General features: G+C 40.1%; 1 protein-coding gene across 3 annotated transcripts in view; it reads right to left on the bottom strand.

Annotated features, from left to right (window-relative positions):
* Positions 1 to 4,516: 4,516 nt before the first annotated feature.
* MROH8 (maestro heat like repeat family member 8) overlaps positions 4,517 to 20,073 on the bottom strand; it is a 58,622-nt gene continuing 43,065 nt past the window's right edge. For all 3 annotated transcript variants that reach the window (XM_045444655.1, XM_045444656.1, XM_045444657.1), the window contains 10 exons: positions 19,860 to 19,997; positions 19,320 to 19,434; positions 18,647 to 18,787; positions 17,397 to 17,561; positions 16,583 to 16,738; positions 14,312 to 14,434; positions 12,733 to 12,832; positions 12,417 to 12,482; positions 7,583 to 7,740; positions 4,517 to 5,054 (listed from right to left, as the gene is read on the bottom strand). In XM_045444655.1, the coding sequence (XP_045300611.1) occupies positions 7,592 to 7,740; positions 12,417 to 12,482; positions 12,733 to 12,832; positions 14,312 to 14,434; positions 16,583 to 16,738; positions 17,397 to 17,561; positions 18,647 to 18,787; positions 19,320 to 19,434; positions 19,860 to 19,997 (1,153 nt within the window). In that variant the 3' untranslated portion in view covers positions 4,517 to 5,054; positions 7,583 to 7,591. The remainder of the gene's footprint in view (positions 5,055 to 7,582; positions 7,741 to 12,416; positions 12,483 to 12,732; positions 12,833 to 14,311; positions 14,435 to 16,582; positions 16,739 to 17,396; positions 17,562 to 18,646; positions 18,788 to 19,319; positions 19,435 to 19,859; positions 19,998 to 20,073) is intronic.

The raw sequence follows: 20,073 nt of genomic DNA, 5'->3' as shown, positions 1-20,073 counted from the left end.
TCCAAAAGTTTGGAAAGCTTCAGTGACTCCCCATTTCAGAGTTAAGTCAAACTCTTTGTCACAGCTTACAAGTCGCTAGGAATCTGGATCTAGTCCCTTATATAACTTTATTTCCCTCTGCCTTCATTTGCTTCTCTCCTTTTTTATCCCACCCTAGTCATCCTGGTCTTCTGGTTCCTAGAATACCTAGGCAACCCTAATGCCTTATGACTTTTTAAAAATTGTATTTTAAGGATTTACTTATATAAGTAATCTCTATGCCCAACATGGGGCTCAAATTCACAACCCTGAGATCAAGAGTCACATGCTCCATCCACTGACTAAGGCAGCCAGGTGTCCCACGTTATGGCTTTTGAAATGTCTATTTCCTCTGCTGCTAATATTCTTTCCCCAGGTCTGCATAATTAACTCCCTCACTTCCTTCAAGTCTTTGCTCAAATATCACCTCAATGAAGCCTACTATTAACCATTTTATTTAAAATTATACCCCCTGGTCCCCACAACCACCACACTACTGATTCCTCATACCCTGATCGTTTTCCAAGAACATATTCCAGCTTCTAAGATACTATATGATTTTATATTTATTTATACTATATATTATGATACATTATATTCTTTTTCTCTTCTGGTAGAATACAAACCCCACTAGGGATTTTGGTTTATTTTATTCATTGATATTTCCTAATTACCTAGAATAGTGCCTGGGCCATAGCAAGAATTCAATAAATATCTGTAGAACGAATATCACACTGTGCAGGCAAGGATGTAGGGAGAAAAGCATGCTCTTACATCACTGGGGGGTAACTGTTATTACCTCCATGGAAGTCATTTGGCAATATTTTAATATGAAATAACATATCCTTTGACCTGGTGATTGCACTTTTAGGATTTTCTTCTAAAGACACACTTGACCATATGTGAAATACATATGTCTGGAGTTACTCACTACAGTATTGTTTGTTCCAAAGATTGGAATTTATCAGGGCACCTGGTGACAGCTGAGCATCTAACTCTTGGCTTCAGCTCGGGTCATGATCCCAGGGTGGTGGGATTGAGCCCTGCACTGGGCTCCATGCTGAGGATGGAGCCTACTTAAGATCCTTTCTCTTTCTGTACCCCTGCCCTCTACTAGTGCTCTCTCAAAAAAAAATTGTAAATTACCTAAGTGTCCATTAATGTAATAAATACTGGCCAGGAATAAAGAATGAGGAAACTCTTTTTGGAGTAGTATAGAAAAGTCTCAAAGATATTAAGGAGAGAAAGTGCAAGGTGCAGAAAAATATGTATAGAATGCTATAATTTGTGAAAAAAGGGACACCTCCTGGCTCAGTTGGTAGAGCATGTGACTCTTGATGTCAGGGTCGTGAGTTCAAGCCCTATGTTGGGCATGGAGCCTACATAAATAAATAAACAAATAAATAAATAAATAAAATTGATTTGTGAAAAAAGCAGGGAAGAGAATACACATATCTACTCATAAATGCATAATTATGTCTTGGAGATATAAGAAATTGATAACATGGTACCTCTGGGGAGGTGAAGTGGATGGCTAGGAATATTCTGTAACTTTTGAATTTTGAATATATATATATGTATATATATGCATTACCACTTTAATAAATCTATCATGAGTCAAGAAAAAAATGTTTTCTGAACTTCTCTCTTTACATACTGTATTTTAATTTCAAATAAATCCTGATTTAATATTTTGATTAGAAAAGTATTGAGGCACAGGGTTTTTACATAAGGAATCAGATGCACAGATGAATATCTTGAGATTATTTTCAGATTTAGTCACTTACTGATTTTTCAATATAAGACCACTTAACTAATGTCTATTTCATGCTTTTATTTCACTTTTGGCAGTGATGAGTCCTGGGTAGTGTTATGATATTAATATTTCAAACATCTTAAAAGGTTCTTATAACAACCAGAATGCTATAACAATTCATTGTTAAGTAGTAAAAAGGTCTGAGGTTCTGAAGGTCTGAATTAGAAGACCCCTTTAAAACTTTTTAAGTTCCATTTTCTTTTTTTTAAACATTTTTTTAATGTTTATTTATTCCTGAGACAGAGAGAGACAGAACATGAGTAGGGGAGGGGCAGAGAGAGAGGGAGACACAGAATCAGAAGCAGGGTCCAGGCTCTGAGCTGTCAGCACAGAACCTGATGCGGGGCTCGAACTCACAAACCGTGAGATCATGACCTGAGCTGAAGTCGGCTGCTCAACCAATTGAGCCACCCAGGTGCCCCAAGTTCCATTTTCAATTATTTTAATAATTCAGTTGCTGAAAAAAGTTTTGCAAAAGACTTTTGGGTTTGAAATCTGAAAAAGAAAAAATTTCCAACAAGATTATTTAAAGCTCTAAAACAGGATACCACGAAGGAAGTTATGGAAATGTGTTTGGCCTATTTGAAAAAATTTTTTTCATATGAAACTATTAAAATGTGGTGGGATTGACTGGCCAAACTGTATAATTCTGTGGGGTCTTGAACTGAAATGATAATCTGGGTTGTAATATAATCCAAAACTCCTTAGAAATCACCAAAGCTCTTGCAGGGGAAAAGCTTGAGGTCTTTCCTGAAAAAATCAATTTCTTTAATTTTAAGGTCAGAATACTTGATTTGAACTGTCTACAAATTCTTTAAAAATTTTTTTTTAATGTGTATTTATTTTTGAGACAGAGAGAGCGAGAGAGAGAGAGAGAGAAGGGCAGCGAGAGGGAGACACAGAATCTGAAGCAGGCTCCAGGCCCTGAGCTGTCAGCACAGAGCCCAACACAGGGCTCAAACCCACGAGCTGTGAGATCATGACCTGTGCCGAAGTTGGATGCCCAACCAACTGAGCCACTCAGGCGCCCTGAACTGCCTACAAATTCTTATCCCTTTTAGTGTCCTGCCCTTTTTGCCACAAAAGTGATTTCCTAAGACTACCTGATGCACACCAGAGTTTAACTCAGGATTTAGTAGGTTTACTTTGGTTGGTGGGTGGTTGAAAGACAAAGGTTTGGGAGATAAAGCCTTGTATGGCATAAGAACCATGACCTCATAAATATTTGAGTGTCTGGAGAGACAGATTCTCTACCTGTGGTCTTCTGACCAGTCTGGGGCAAGATTTCACTGAAAACTAGTGTCTGGGGGGCCATAAAAGCTGGACTCTATGTTTGATATATCTTCTATACTGTCTCAACCTTCCACCTTTTAATCTAATTCACATAAGCATCCTTTCTAGAATCTCAGCTCCATCTCCTTCCTAACCTCTTCCCATATCCCTGCTCCCTTTAAAAATGTCCCTTGCTGTATTCATACCACCACCTCTGTCAAAAGAAAAGGGGGGAGGGTTGGAGTGACAGGTCCCTCATAAAGATTCTTTGGTATCCATAGGAACCACTTTAAACCAGTGCTGTCTCCCTTGGACTTCAGACTATAAACTCCACAGGGTGAGAGAAAGAGACATCACTGAATCATTCAACAATTGGCACTCAGTCATTCTTTGTGCTGGGAAGTCATCACTGTTGTTCAGGAAGAATAAAATCTATCACTTCCCTCTGTGTTTTCTGTAACAGAAAGCAGTTGTTAATTATCCTTTCTAAAGCTTTTCCTCTGCTGTGTTCTGACAAGGGTTTGAAGATGTAGGGAAAGCAGCTGATATGATGTGGTTTCAGGGATGACAGGAAAATCTCTATATCCCACCCTTACCTTCAAACTCATTTCCAAATACCTCCTCTCCATCCTGCTTAGTAATGCCTAACATTTCTCAATTAAAGGTTCATGCCTTTGGCTTAGAGATCTACCTTATTAAAAAGCAAACATCCCTGGGGGTGCCTGGGTGGCTCAGTCCATTGAGCCTTCAACTCTTGATTTCAGTTCAGGTCATGATCCCAGGGTTGTGGGATCGAGCACTGCGTCGGGCTCTACAATGAGCGTGGAGCCCGCTTAAAATTCTCTCTTTTTCTTTCTCTCCCTCTGCCCCACGCCCACTTGCACGCTTTCTCTCTCTCTCTAAAATTAAAAATTAAAAAAAAAAGCAAACATCCCTGGAAGAGTTAGGCTCATTAAAACTTGCATTATTAATCATTTTCGCATAACAGCCAGTTCATTAGATCCCTTCCTGAGAGGGAGAGATAGAAAAAGGAGCTTCGAGCCAGGAAGGAGGGGGAAGCTGGAAGGAGAGAGAGATTTTACAATTTTACCCAGTGCAAGTTTACTTGGCAGGGTTGATGTCTAGGAGATGCTCTCATTCCCTAAGCCCATCTCTTACTTATATGATAGTTTAATCTTTCAATAAGAAAAAATAATTTTTTTTTTTACATTTTATTTATTTTTGAGAGACAGAGCACAAGTGGGGGAGGAGCAGAGAGAGAATGAGACACAGAATCAGAAGCAGGCTCCAGGCTCTGAGCTGTCAGCACAGAGCCTGATACGGGGCTCAAACTCACAAACTATGAGATCATGACCTGAGCCGAAGTCAGACGCTTAACCGACTGAGCCACCCAGGTGCCCCCCAAAATAATAATTTTTAATAAAATATGTATCTCAATATAAGGAAGAAAAGCAATACTAAGAGTAAAAAAGTAAGAATCTAAAATAATAAAGACATGGCTAGGCCAGCAATAGATAATGAGCAATACCTTTTAATAGTATATGATGAAGATAAAACTAAAATCCTATTGACTTATACTGAATTTTTAACATATTATAACAAAATTAAATGTCCAGAAATTTTTGTTTTATATATTTAAAAAATTCCATGAAAACACAAAACTATGTTTGAGAAGAGCCTTGTATAAAAATAATGGAGATATTTGGAATATTTGGATATTTGGATTTGTTAATACAATCACTATTAAATACTTCTTCAGCCTTTCCCAAACTGCGGAGGTAGTCAGTAAAAAAATCAGACCTCTGCTTTTTTTTTTTTTTTTTTTTTAAAGTAATCTCTCTGCCCAACGTGGGGCTTGAACTCACGACCCTGAGATCAAGAGTCATATGTTCCACCGACAGGCCCAGCCAGGTGCCCCCGACCTCTGCTTCTTAATGGATGCTTCTCTCTGTGAATTTTAACACAATGAAACAAGTATTATTGTACTTGCCCCTCCCTGCTGGTAGTATTACTCAGAAAATAAAAATCTTCCTGGAGGGAAATGGACTCTGGCATAAATATGAGTGAAGAGATATGTCTTCACTGCTGTGAGACAGGGTGGCATATGAGGTCAAACCAGGGACTCAAACAATATTCCTCAAGAATAACCACAAGCTTTTGTCTAAGTACACTCCTCTACAGTGTACAATGTACATAGTATCCTATTAAATAAGATATGCTAACTTTATTTTTATTATTTGAAGCTCGATATCATTTTACAGCATTTTTGAATTTGGGGTATGAGTTTAACAACTGGGATTTAATTGTAGAATGGATCTGCATTTATTGACATTAGAGGGACAGAGCAGATTAGAACAGCGCAGAGCAGGGGTGACTGGATTACTCAGTCGGTTAAGTGTCTGACTCTTGATTTTGGCTCAGGTCATAATCTAATGGTTTGTGGGATTGAGCCTCACGTCAGGCTCTGTGCTGACAGCATGGAGATTGCTTGGGATTCCCTTTTTCCCTCTCTCTCTGCCCCTCATGCCCCAAAATAAATAAATAAAAAGAGAAAAGAGCAGAGCGGAGGAGACTAGCCAAGGATGTGGCTTTTGGAGCAAGACTACTTGAGTTTGAATTCTGGCATTTACTGGTTATGTGACTTCGGGCAAGTCACTTTTTCAAATTCTGTTCCTCAGCTTCCCCATCTGTAAAATGGAGAGAATAATATATGGAGTGGTTATAAGGATTTAAAGAATTAATCATATAATGTACTTAGGAATCTGGCTCATTGTAAACACTTAATGAGTGTTAGTCATTTTCACTGGATAATCCACAAAATGGACAGTTCAAAAGCAGAGAGTGAAAAGTGGTTTAATGGAGTGAGACCAAGGAGAGAGCAGCAAGAGACATGTTTAACTCAACTGTGCTCAGTGCACTCAAGTTTAGCATCCAGCAGCTAGCTTCAAGGTGTCCTCTTGGCTCTGCTCAAGGGTGAAGATTTAATTCAGCAGATAGCCCTGGCCTGCAATTAGCTCAAAACTCCTGACTGCTAGTCCCAAATATGAAGACCTCTCTTGGCCAGGGATCCTTTTGAAGTCACATTCGGCATGCTGCCACAACCCTGAAAACAAACCCAACTCACCATGAATCATAAAGAAATTTGTTTGTAAAGATGTATTGGCAGAGGGCTGGGGGTGAAAGGTGAAAATTGAGGGGACAGGGTGGTAAGATTCATGTTGCTTGCTTTACAACAAAAACCTAATGCAATTCACCATTGGGTGTGTCTCTTTTTCACATGCCAGTTGCCCCTTTTCCTTCTGGCATATATATGAGTGAAGAGAAAGGCTTCTTTCAACCTCTTACATGTCACTCCATGTCACTACCTCCCAGAGGCCTCTCCATTGCCCTAGAGAGTTCACCTGTGGCTCTCCACTTATGTTCCTCAACCAGACAAAAGCCTGGGAATTAGATCAATTTCTACTTAATCTGGTACGCCTCTTGGGGGTTCCCACCCTTCTATATGCAGCTTATCAAAGTATTCACCCAACACAAACTAACCTCTTTCTTGGGAAACTTCTGCTTGTAAGAAATGTTCTCTATCTATGCTTAAAGCATACAGTGGGTGCTCAACAAATAATAGTTCCCATCCTAGAGCCATTTGAGGATCTGACAGTAGTTGTAGGAGAGGGAATCAGGAAAATGAAAAGCGGAGGGAAAGAGTGGAAATCTTGCATAATTGAGGTAGATTTAGTATTATACCACTTCAGAAATTTTTTCTTGCTTGAAGGTTTTTAAGGGAAAGAGAAAGGAAGTAGAAAGGCCACAGGGATTTCATAAACATACACCAATAATATCAAACTATAAGAATTGGTTGTTAATTTATTCTTAAGATTGTTGACAAGTAGACTGGGCTTTGACAGAAGACCCAATCATCCTAAAATTGCTATATATATTTTTAAAAAATTTTTTTAACGTTTATTTATTTTTGAGACAGAGAGAAACAGAGCATGAATGGGGGAGGGTCAGAGAGAGGTAGACACAGAATCTGAAACAGGCTCCAGGCTCTGAGCTGTCAGCACAGAGCCTGACGCGGGGCTCAAACTCACAGACTGCGAGATCATGACCTGAGCCGAAGTCGGCCGCTTAACCGACTGAGCCACCCAGGTGCCCCCTAAAATTGCTATATTAAAATTTATTTAGAATCTCTTTTGAAGCTGTGCTAGACCTGATTATCAAGACTGGAACTTTATGGAAGTTCTGGCATGCCTCAAAAGCTCCATAGAATTTCATGATTTCTGCAAATTTACACCGAGAGCTTCCCTCCCTCATATATTCTATTTCCTTAAAGATTTTGACAGCAAAAAATATGTTCTGAGGTAATTAAATGGCAGGAGGTAGCTTCGGGCTGGCATTATTTTCAGTCTGAAAAAAAAAATGGGGCATGATTGCTTCTATGGTTTCTGAAAGGATTAGTTTTTACCTGATGTTACTTGCCTTGCATTTCTAAGTAGAAAGACAGCCCATGAGCTTCCTCAAGCCGCAAACAGTCTGCCTGGGGTCTTGTTCAGTCCCTACCTCCCGGACTTGGAAGAGAGCCTGAGAGGCGATGATGCGCAGAGAGGGCTCAGGGTCACACAGCAGATCTCTCAGATCTATGTGGCCAGAAAACACAGGTGGGAGGTGAATATCTATGGAAATGACCACTGATCCAGACACCAAACAGCCAACAAGCCTACAGTAGGTGAGATAAAGGACTATTTCTAAGAATCTGTCTGAAAATTACACATTTGTAGATCAATTCCAATTGTGACCTACAAAGCATTCATTTTTGAGTTTCCAAATAGTATACTCCTTTACAATAGCCACAATGCCAAGTAGTCCACCTGAAGTCAAATCATCTGTCAAGCCATGTCTAAAACTGCTAATTTCTAAATTCCTGTGTTGGTCCTAGAGATTACTCTTAAATCATTATTTTCTTTTAAGTGTACTTTATTTTTTTTAAATCTTTGCCTTTTGTTTTCTTAGTATAAAATAAATACATGTTCATTGCCTAGAAAATTTGGATAATACATGTAAGCACTGGAAGAAAATCAGTTATCCATAATTCCACCACCAGAGAAACAGTTATATTTCTGTTTTTTCTATTCAGTTACATACATGTGCTTTTTTGTTAAAATGAAACCAGGTCATGCAGATTATCTAATAATTGCTTGTTTTATTTAATATTGAATCATCACTTATCAAAGTCATTAAATTTTTTTTCTATGATATTGTCATGGCTTTGGGGTACCTGGCTGGCTCAGTCAGTAGAGCATGTGAATCTTTATCTTGGGGTCATGAGTTTGAACCCCCATGTTGGGCATGGAGATTACTTGATAAAAAAAATTAAAAAAAAATTTTTCATGGCTTCATGGGATTCTATAATATGGATATGCCATGCTTTATGAAAGCAATTTCTCAGTATTTCTAATCTTGGATGTTTTCCATGTTTGCTATTTTATTTATTTATTTATTTATTTATTTATTTATTTATTTATTATTTTTGGGTATTTTTATTTTTAGAGAGAGAAAGAGACCAAGTGTGAGTGGGGAACAGGGGCAGAGGGAGATAGAATCTTAAGCAGGCTCCACGCTCAGTGTGGAGCCTAATGTGGGTCTAATTCCACAGCCCTGGGATCATGACCTGAGCCGAAACCAAGAATCAGATGCTCAACTGACTGAGCCACCCAGGTACCCTTCTGCTGATTTTTTTTTTTTTTTTTGAGAGAGAGAGAGAGAGAGAGAGAGAGAGAGAGAGAGAGAATCAAGCAGGTTCCACACTCAGCATGGAACATGGAGCTGGATGTGGAACTTGATCCCACATCCTGGGATCATGACCTGAGCCGAAATCAAGAGTTGAACATTCAGCCAACTGCGCCACCCAGGCACCCCTCTGATTTTCATAGGTTAAATTCCTAGAAGTGAGATTGATAAGTCAAAGTATATATTTATTTAAAGGGTTTGATACATATTGCCGAACTTAAATATAAAAAAGGTATATCTATCTATGATCATACCAGTGCAGTGTACAATAATGTCAGTTTTCCCTTAACACATTTATGGTGACTATTAATTAGTAACCTTTGCCATTTTGGCAGAAAAAGTCATCCTGGCATCTCATCATTGTTTTGTTTTCAAACTTTTGATTACTAGGAATAATGAATATTTTTCATATATTTACTGGCCATTTATCCTCTATAGACTGCTTATTCATATTGTTTGCCACTTGTCTTTTGAGATGTATTAATTTGTTGGGGTGCCTGGCTGGCTCAGTCGGTAGAACAGGCAACTCCTGATCTTGGGATCGTGGGTTCGAGCCCTATGCTGGGTGTAGAGATTACTAAAAAAAATAAATAAATAAACTTAAAAAAAGAGAGAGATGTACTGATTTAAGGATATTAACTCATTATCATAGTACAAATATATTTCCTAAATTATTGTTTGGTTTTTAGCTCTGTTTCTTTCTTTCTTTTTTTTTTTTCAACGTTTATTTATTTTTGGGACAGAGAGAGACAGAGCATGAACGGGGGAGGGGCAGAGAGAGAGGGAGACACAGAATCGGAAACAGGCTCCAGGCTCTGAGCCATCAGCCCAGAGCCCGACGAGGGGCTCGAACTCCCGGACCGCGAGATCGTGACCTGGCTGAAGTCAGACGCTTAACCGACTGCGCCACCCAGGCGCCCCATCTTTTTTTTTTTTTTTTTTTAATCAAAGTTGATTTTAAAAATTTTTATATAGAGGGGAGTCTGGGTGGCTTAGTCGGTTAAGCATCCAAATCCTGATTTCAGCTCAGGTTTGTGGGATAGAGCCCTATCAGGCTCTGTGCTGACAGCACAGACCTGCTTGGGATTCTTCCTCTCCCCCTCTCTCTCTGCCCCTCTCTCTCTCTCAAAATAAATATTTAAAAGAAATAAAATTTTTATATAGATAAATCTATCATTCCTTTACTTTATGGATCTGTCTTTGGTATCATATTTAGTTAGATAAGCCGCTCTCTCTCTTTTTAAGTTTTATTTATTTAAAATAAATAAATCTCTGCACCCAACCTGGGGCTTAAACTCACAACCCTGAGATGAAGAGTTGCATGCTCTTCCGATGGAATCAGCCAGGCCCCCTAGATAAAGCTCTCTTTTTAATTTCCAGTTCTCCGAGGTCTCAAAAATGCTCAAGACCTCTTCACAGTTCGAAGCTTTTTATTTCTTCAGTAGCATTTTAGCCTTTAAACTCATGTTTATTTCCAAAAGGGAATACTTAACTATTTTTAATTTCTTTCAGTTCTTGCATTAAGATCTGTTTCACAGAATACATGAAGGAGTACACATCAATTCTAGAATCTAAAGGAATGGAACTTTATTTTGTCATGAAGTCAGTTTAAATTCACATTTAAAATTTTGTTATTTTTCTGTTTAAATTTAGCTTAAAAATTACCTACAGTAAATGACATAAATTTGTTCAGGAGTGCTGGAACACCCTATTCTAAGACAGATCAGGCACTGTTAGGGAAGGAAGAGGGTGGGATTATTCCATTAGATTGACCCACATGAGAATGTTATTTGACTTGATTTTGCCCTACAGATTGGCAATTTCATAAGGTTCATATATAGATCCTATACATAAATGACTTTAGAATGAAAAAGGAACTTTGTTAGATTAGAAAATAATTTCCTTCTGGGGCACCTGGGTGGCTCGGTCAGTTGGGCGTCTAGCTTCAGCTCAGGTCATGATTTCATAGCTTGTGAGTTCGGGCCCCATGTCAGGCTCTGTGCTGACAGCTCGGAGCCTGGAGCCTGCTTCTGATTCTGTGTTTCCCTCTCTCTCTGCCACTCCCCACTCACTCTGTCTCTCTCTCAAAAATAAAAACATTAAAAAAAGTTAAAAAAAGAAAATAATTTCTTTTTAATTGAACAGAATCAACCAGTTACAGGCCTACCTCATAGAATAAAAGAATCTATTTTACTTTTACTTTTTTTTTTCTTGCTTCTGATAGCTGTGAGGAGATAGAAGAATTTAGAGAAGTGGCATGATCTTCCATTTTTTTAAAATCTTTTTGCTTTTTTTGTTATTGTTGAGGTATAATTGACATACATTATATATTGGTTTCAGGTGTCCAACATAATGATTTGATATTTATATATTTTGTAAAATGATCACTACAACAAATCTGGTTAACATTTCTCATAATTTTTTTATACAAATTATCTTTTTTTAGTATATGTGCTGCCAAAGCGAGCACCAAATCATCTTTTAAAAAAAATTTAATTAATTACTTTGAAATGAACTCTACCCCCGATGTGGGGCTCAAACTCATAATCCCGAGACTAAGAGTTGCATGCTCTACTGACTGAGTCAGCCAGGAGCCCCTCTCATAATTTTTTTCTAAGACTTTATTTTTAAGTAATCTCTACACCCAACATGGGGCTTGAAACTACAACCCTAAGATCAAGAGTTGCACTCTACTCACAGAGTCAGCCATGTGCCCCTCTCATAATCTTTCTTAAATAAGGTCCAGCTTCTGGCTATTTTACCAGTTGTATATTCTTACTTTAAAAGCAGTGAATTGTTCAGGATTTTATTTTATTTTTAAAAATATTTTAAGTAATCTCTACACCCAACATGGGGCTTGCACTCACAACTCCGAGATCAAGAGTCTCATGCTCTACCGACTGAGCCAGCCAGGTACCCCCAGGATTTTAATTTGGTTCTCTTAGTACATACTTTTGGGTGTGAGGCTTAGCATTTCATGGCATTTCTAATTGTAGGACTACTTCTTAAATGGGAATAAATAGTTCTCTGAGTGCTAAATCCTCCAAACTGTACAGTTATAGAAAATTTCCACTCACTGACAATTCAGAAAGCCATTTATGTTATGGTTGCCTTATATGATTATAAAACATCTGTATTACCAAGTTTTACCATCTCACGGGACAGCTGCTTATGGAAAGTAGTGCTACAGCCATTTCTGTGGTGCTTGTGAGGTATCATCATAATTTACTAAGATAGTATTTCTAGGTAATGTCTTATTTCCCGAAAAAATTCAGAAACTGTTTCTGAGACACTCATCAAAGCTGGCTTCCAGAAAAATAGGGTCATGTCCTTTCCTAATCGGGTAGTTGGACTGGGATGAGACCATCATTCACTTGAAGTCACCAAGGGCTTTCTTACTGCAAAAGTCAGGCTCTCTGGTTCCCAGGGTCTAAATTCTGTCAGAGAGCCTGCCCACTGTCACTGCCTCAGATCCCTTTCAAAATGTGAGATGTCCCAAACCAAACCCAAGTGTGTTGTCACTCACCTTTCTCTATCCAGTCAGTGCCTTTCATCGTGAGCTCACTGTGATCCACATACTTCAATAAGAGCCCTAAATGTAGGATAAAGTCAGTGAGTCTGTGGTCTGGCTCTGGCTCCAAGCAGTTGGCAGAACTGGCCTTTTGATAATTAGATTCTAAAACTTTGACTTCCAAGTGCCTGAAAGTTACCTAAAGACAACAGCCCCTTTCTTCAAAAAAAGTATTTTTGAAGTTATCTTCATAAACAATGAGGATACTCAACAACACAGTTTGGGAGAATATAGGGTAACGTGACTGTAGAAATGAAAAGATTATTTATACCTACAAATAAGACTGCTGCTCTTCTGATAGGAAGCTTTGCATTCTTGGAGAACATCAATGTTTGGGCTACGAGGTTAACTTTCCCCTTGCATTTTTTTCCCTAAGTGGGGAAAAAAGAGTAGAAAGGAGTGAAACGCACGACTATTTTTGTCAGCCTCACTATAGTTTCCAGAGTCAGGGACTATGTCAGACATCGGACACATATAGCATAGTGCTTGAAATAGTGATTGTGGTTGCTTAGCACCACAATAACAAGCCCCTAGACAAAGTTAAATCCTCTGAATACACCTTGCTCACAGCCACTCATGCCACATACTGTGCCCGTGATGCCTCTAAGTCCATCTCCACCTCTCTGTTTCTAAGTCTTCTCTGCCTTGAGCTCTGCCTCCCTATCAGCTCTTCCCCCATCACCCTTGCCTTCCTGACCTTCCTCTGCTCTGAGCATTTTTGCAGGTACTCCTCTCTTGGCACATATCATTTTCCACCTTGAGTTTCCATTTAACTTCCCACAGAAGTTTTATCCCCCTTCCTAGCTAGCAAGCTCCCTTGGGAAGTTTGTATCCTTGGCATGTTTCTGGGTTCCCCATGGCCTGTTGCACATTGGATGTGTTGTGCCTACTGGCTGAATAAATGTGCCTCTCAGTGGGTCTGCTACAGGGATAGGCAGCTTGGGATAGGAGGAGGGCAATCAGAATCTATTCCTATAGATCTTACGATGGTACATGGATAATCTATAATCGGAATTTCTGCTGTAAATATTGTTATCACTGCCTCAGATGTAAGTTTGCCTACAGGTCAGAGAGATCATCCCCAGTGGAAAGCCTGACACTGTGAGGCTTCCTAGCCCTGTAACTCTGATCGGAGGAGCCGCCACTGGGTCCTAAATAGGTTACACAAATGGAAGATCCCTGTGGGAATAGTCAGTCCTAGGGTCTTCATAGTAGGATCCCAGCAGTTCTAGAGTCAGATGTCCAGAAAACCATGGATAGGCTTCCTGAAACTGCCCTGGCTCAAGCCTTCCCCTGAGATTGGCCCCAGTAGCCTTAGTTAAGTCTGGGAGGGGAAAGGATGCCATCTGGGTCCTAGCAGAGTCAGTGGCATGCTGCTAAGCATGCTGCATGGCCCATGATAGCCTAGCAACCCTTGCTTGGGGCTCCCTAAACATGTTCTAATGGAGGGTAAAATAATCCACTACACCCAAGAAAAGGATTAGAGATCACTGTAAAGGCAATACATAACTCCATTTCAATTCACTCCATGAGCAGTTTTTTGAGCATGTACTATCAGCCCTATACCCTATATAAGCCTCTGACCCAGGTTAATGGGGCTCCCAGGAATTCAAAAGAGAGTCTTTCTGATGAGAAAGGGTGGTAATAGAAAGTGCATCTGTGACTCAGTTGGGAGGAAACTGTAGAAAAATAGGTTCCCAAAGCAAGACGGTTCATGGATAACAGCTGCTGATGTAAAAGGGGATGGGAAATATTTCCTTTATGTCGTGTTCCTCCCTTAAAAACTACATCAGAAAAAATAAGTATGCTAGCATATGAGAGAGCTAACAAAGCCATTATTGCTCACGTACAAAGAACTTGCAGACTTTTCCAACTTTGCCACACCTGATGTACCAGGGATCTTTGCAGTACACTTCTTGGGGCAGCTTCCACTTCAGGAACTGGGCACATATAGTTAGGACCTGCCTGCTTTCCTGTGGAAAGGATTATCAGAGATCAGCATTTTTCAAATATTTCTTTTTTTAGCTGACCTAACTTTTCTTCAAATAAAACTGATACTGAAGTCCAATACGAAAAGCTGATAAACTCAGAATTATCCTGGCTAAAGCGAGGGCAGGGATGGAAAGGAACCAGAGTCCTGTCCTCCTTCAATTTCCCCAGTCAGTTCCTATAGGGGACTCATAAAGCCTGCAGAATTGTGGGGAGGATGGAGAAGCCACTGGTCTAGGGCAACAGTGAGAGCTGTCAGGTGTAATACCCAGAGCAGGGATTTGGGCAGGAGTTCCCACTTCCCCACTCCTAGACCTAGGGGTCCTCCACCCACGTGCTGCTCCTGTGATATTCTCCTGTCACTTTATACAGGGAAGTATAGTTTCTCTTTTCCCAGACCTTGTGGAATCTCTGACTTGGAACGACTTCTGGAAGGCACTGATCCCTTCCTGATCAGATGCTTGAGCAGAATTTACCAAGTAGGTTTCTTCTCTATTCACTGCTCTCAGAATGCTTCCCATGTACCACACACCACCTCAGATGAGTATCCAAACAAGTATTTTGTCCCACGTCCACTAGATTTGGACCATTCTTTTGGAGACTGATAGGAATACAAGTTAGTTCAGCTACTCTGTTTATTTGTAAATATCTAGTAAAGCTAAAGATGCCCAGATATTCTACTTCTGAGTTTATTCCCTCAAGAAACTCTCACACAGGTATGCAAAGAAATACATAAAAGAATGCTCATTGCAGCATCGTAGTAATGAAAAACTGGAGGCGATGTAGATGTCTGAGCATAGGAGCACGGGAGAAGTGTGAGGGTATCCTCAAGATGGAGGATTCTCTACGGCAGGAAGAATAAATGAGCGGGAGCCCCACATGCAGGCAAGTCTTATAATGCTAAATATGCAAAAAAGAGCAAGTTGCTGACAGATTTACAAATGATACAACATGTGAAGTGTTTTCCTACATATAAAGTTTTAAAACATGAAAACATATTACCACAGAAGTTGGTAACAATACAGTTCAGGATGATAGTTCTTGAGGGAATTCATTTGGGGATAGGTGTGTGATTTATTCCTATTTTATTTCTTACAGTGGGTGGTAGATATATGGGTATTTATTATGTTCTCTGTGTTAGTGACTCCCAACCTGTTTAATGTTGGATTCCACCTCTCTAGCCTTGAAGACAAGGCTAGGGATCATTCAAGGTTTGAAAGAAAATAAGCCCAGAGCCTTGGCTGCTCTATGCCTTGCCTGATTGCCAAGGGCTGACAGGGGTGGGGATGGGGTGGGATGGGTATCAACGCATCCACATATCTATGACCCCTACAGGACATACTTTTCCATCACTCGGTTGGGAAGCTCTACTCCATACTTTATTGGGGTCTGAAATATTTCATATTTCTGTTTATGAGGCCATAACACTTCCCCCATGTTAAGACACCAGGGCCCACTATAATCTTAAATCTTGTTTCTGATTCCACTTTCATTTCTATAATGTGGAGCATAAATAAGGGCAAGTTCAGCATTTTTCCAGAATCCTTGTGCACCTCTCTGGTTTGCTGTAATTGGTCGTAATAATTAGCACCTTGGGATGGATAGGCTCCTGAGGTATGGGAAAGTACTAAGGGTGATGACATCCCACCCACAACTCTATGACAGAAACTTGTGGAAGATTAAGGAGATGCAGAGCCTTCTTTAGATTGTCAGAGGAGCTACTATTTCTGACTTAGCCTGAACACAAGTCTATTTGTCCAAAGGCCATGAGGCAGTTCTTAAATAAAAGAAAGGTAATGGGATATTGTTATTGACATCAACAAAAAGTTTGTTGAATTGGGCACGGTATTTAGGCCTCTGTGCTAGGCTAAATATTGGGGTGGGGTAACAACAAGGTATATTTATTGTTCTTACCCACAAAGGGCCATAATTTCCTATACAGAAATAAGGAGTAAGATTTTTCACATAATTCACTTAGGCAAAATAATTGAAAGGTAGTCTGTGCTAGAGGAAATGGTGAATAAAGATGGTACGGCAAAGTCCCTGCCCTCAAAGCTATAAAAGCTTATTTGCATATTTGGCTCTGGATTGGAAGTTATTCAGGGCTGAAAGAAGTTTGACAGAGGTGTTACCTCAGCTACGGCATCGTTTTCATCTTGAGAATACAGAAGTAGTGGGACCAAGCTGTCCAGGACTTGATTCTCTATACCCTTCTTATCTGTGTATTTCACAGACTTTATGGAGGCTCCAAAGAGGGTCATGGAGAAACGATGAACATCAGGTCTCACCTATAAAGTATCCAAAGGGAAGTAACTCATTGAAAGTGTTCATGCTTAACTTGCAAGGACTAGGTCAGTTGAAAACCCAGTCCTAACATGAGGCTATTCAGCTGTAGGTAGCTGAGGGCAAGAAGCCAAATATAGGTAAAGTTAGCAAGACCTGCTGCTTTGTACTACTGGTTGTTCTCTCACTCTGCATATGAGAAATGTAGTCAGCACAGTTTGTGCCTGATACTAGTATTAACTACTCACACAATCTGTTTTGCTGAAATTCAAAAACCCAACCTTGGCGTATTTGACTCTTCCAAGGACATGGTTCATTGTGCTCCATGTATTTCTTTTTTGAAAAATCTTTTGGGATTTGGGATGGGGACATATGTATAGTCCACCACCTTGACCCATCCTGATTGTTCCTTGAAAGACATCTTTTCTTATACAAACTCCTTCCCCACCCCATGATCAGGGTAAGTCTCTACATCTCTGTAGAGACTCTCCTTGGCAAGTCTCTACATCTCTGTTTTTTGTTTTTGTTTTTGTTTTTTAATCTGAGAAAACAGTAACACCAGTCCTGCTAACATCACAGGTTACCTGGAAGGATCCCAATTTCTATTTGCTGTTATGCCAATTACCCTCCCCTAGGAAAGTCTCTCCTCTCTCATTGTCTTACATCACCAAATAGGGAGAACAGGGTCTTCATCATGGCAGTCAGGGTAGTGAAATCCATTGTCTCCACGAGTTGCAGGAGTATCTGGATGGCCAACAAAACAATCTTCTCGTCGGTTTCACATAAGAGGTCTAAGATGCACGGCAACAGGCTCTTGATGCCTTCCCTCTGTGTGCCCAAAGGGAGTGCACCATCACCTCTCCTGATAGCACTTCATCTGTTACCAAAGTAGGGCTCCCCAGCTTAACTCAGTACCTGGTGCTTGTTGAATTTTTGGTAGGGCTGGCTAGTTAAGAATAGAGAAGTAAAGAGGGCATGATTGCCCTCTCAGTATTGGCAGGGCGGATAGAGAATGGAGCAGAGCTGTTGTGAGTTGCCTCATAGGGAAAAAATGGAACCAAGAGGGAGATGGTCCAATAACAGAGACTTAGGATTAATGTAAGGAATTGCTTATAGAGAGAGAAAGTGGAATGGCTAGCTCAACTCATAGTGAGTTCTCCAACATGGAATGTATCCAGAGCAGAAAGATTCCTTGCCGGAATTCAAGCAGAAATTGACTGAGGACCTTTAAGGGTCCTTCCCATTCTGAATTGGGATTCTGTTCTTCTGAAACCCCCAAAATGAAGCAATCTCAGAGTTTCAAAGTGTAAGACATACATGTAAAAAGTATTAACAATTAACATGCTAATATCTGTCATTCTTGTGTCAGACATACACACATATTTAAATATTTAAAAGAAATGGAACTCAGATGATAAAGTCGAAGGCCCGGAATTAATTTTCCTTTCTGACCCAGGCCTAGTTTCTAGCTAGCCCTGGAGAAAATGAGCTCTCTTTCAACATGAATGTCAGTGATCTTTGTTCAGATGATACACATCTTGGGATAGATACCATGGCATATCCAATTTATTCCTTAGAGCAACATGGTTCAAGACATAAAAGGACACCTGAATGTCACCCAGGCTGTGATGATAGTGAGGCTACCTCCTTACACAAATTGTAGGTTTCAAATTTTATGAATATATGTGACTTGGACTTTTTATTTAGTTCTTATAATTTCATGAAATACTTTATAGTCAGTACTTACATATTTCCTAGGCATAAAATTTAAATGGTTCAAAAGGATGCATTCCCACTCGATCCTATTCCCAGCTACCCAATTTCCTTCTCAGCTGTTACCAGTTTCTTGGGTGTCTTTCTAGGGTATGTTTGATTTGTGACTTATAAATCAGTACTCTCAGGGCCCCTCCTACCATCTCCTGGTGTCTGGTAAGATAGCGCAGTCCCTTTAGGGCAAGAGTTTTGAAGACATTATTTCCATGATGTAGCCAGTCTTTCAAGCGGGCAATAGAGTATATGCTGGGCAGTCTCCTAGCCACTGGACTCTGGAGAAGCTGGAAGAATCCAGAAATAAGCCAAAGGATTTACCTTTTTAAAAAAAAATTTTTTTAATGTTTATTTATTTTTGAGAGAGAAAGACAGAGTGTGAGCGGAGGAGGGGCAGAGAGAGAGGGAGACACAGAATCCGACACAGACTCCAGGCTCTGAGCTGTCAGCACAGAGCCTGACGTGGGGTTTGAACTCACAAACTGTGAGATCATTACCTGAGCCAAAGTCGGATGCTTAACAGACAGATCCACCCAGGCACCCCTGTAGAAGTTACCTTTAAGCCCTTTTTCAGGAGGGGAACCACCTTCCCACCAACTCCAAAATACACATTTTCCTTTGAAACCTGTACTATATTACAGGGTGATGCTTACACTGTAGGTACATAAGACAAGAAGTATTTTAGTAGGCTTGAGCCTAAAACTATTTCTATCCCATGTCTGTTATGGATCCCAGCCTGCCATGAAGTTGGATGGGGCCCAGGAAGGCAGGCAGTGCTGCTTTACAGGCTTCCTGAATTCAGCTTCTAACGAATCTTACCTCCACAAAAAATCCTGCAGATGTGAGTTTATGTTTATCATTCCCTCGGTTAAGAAGAGGGACCAACAAGTACATGATCTTATTTGCAAAGAGGTGATTTCTTTCCAGCAATGCACTGCAAAACATAACACCCAATAGGACACCTCTTAGAAATGCTCCTATTCTTGGGGTGCCTGGCTGGCTCAGTCAGTGGAGAGTATGACTCTTGATCTTAAGTTTTAAGTTTGAGCCCCATGGAGGGCGTAGAGATTACTCAAAATTAAAATCCAAAAAAAAAAAAAGGGGGGTGGTGGTGGAAATAAATGCTCCTATCCAGATTGCATTATTCCCAGGGCTAGGGGTCCTCTGAGGATTTTGCCCAGCTTCAGGTGCACAGGAGGGTATAGCACTGTCAGGACCTCTAAAATATTTGCCTGGCATAGTGGGTATTTCCCTAACCTGTGATGTTATCCAACTTAGGTTGCTGTTTTAACTAAAAGGGAGAAAAGTACCTAAATCAATGCTGATTTAGAGCAGGTGTACATGGCAAGGAAGCCTTACTTGGCAAGGAGAGATATTCCCTGAAGATGGCCATCTTTTCCTTCCAAGAGGGTCCATCCTTTATTCTTTTCCATGATGTTGAATTCCTGCCAGCACAATGTTCTGAGAAGGAGAGTCTTTGTAGCCTGTATGGCGAAGCTAAATCAAACAAAACCAGTACACGTGAATAAAACAGGTCCCTCCAACTTATCAGCACATGATCACCCTGCTCTCA

This window comes from Leopardus geoffroyi, chromosome A3, assembly GCF_018350155.1.
Source record: "Leopardus geoffroyi isolate Oge1 chromosome A3, O.geoffroyi_Oge1_pat1.0, whole genome shotgun sequence".
NCBI classification, from domain to species: domain Eukaryota; kingdom Metazoa; phylum Chordata; class Mammalia; order Carnivora; family Felidae; genus Leopardus; species Leopardus geoffroyi.
This window is presented reverse-complemented; position numbering and strand designations above follow the sequence as displayed.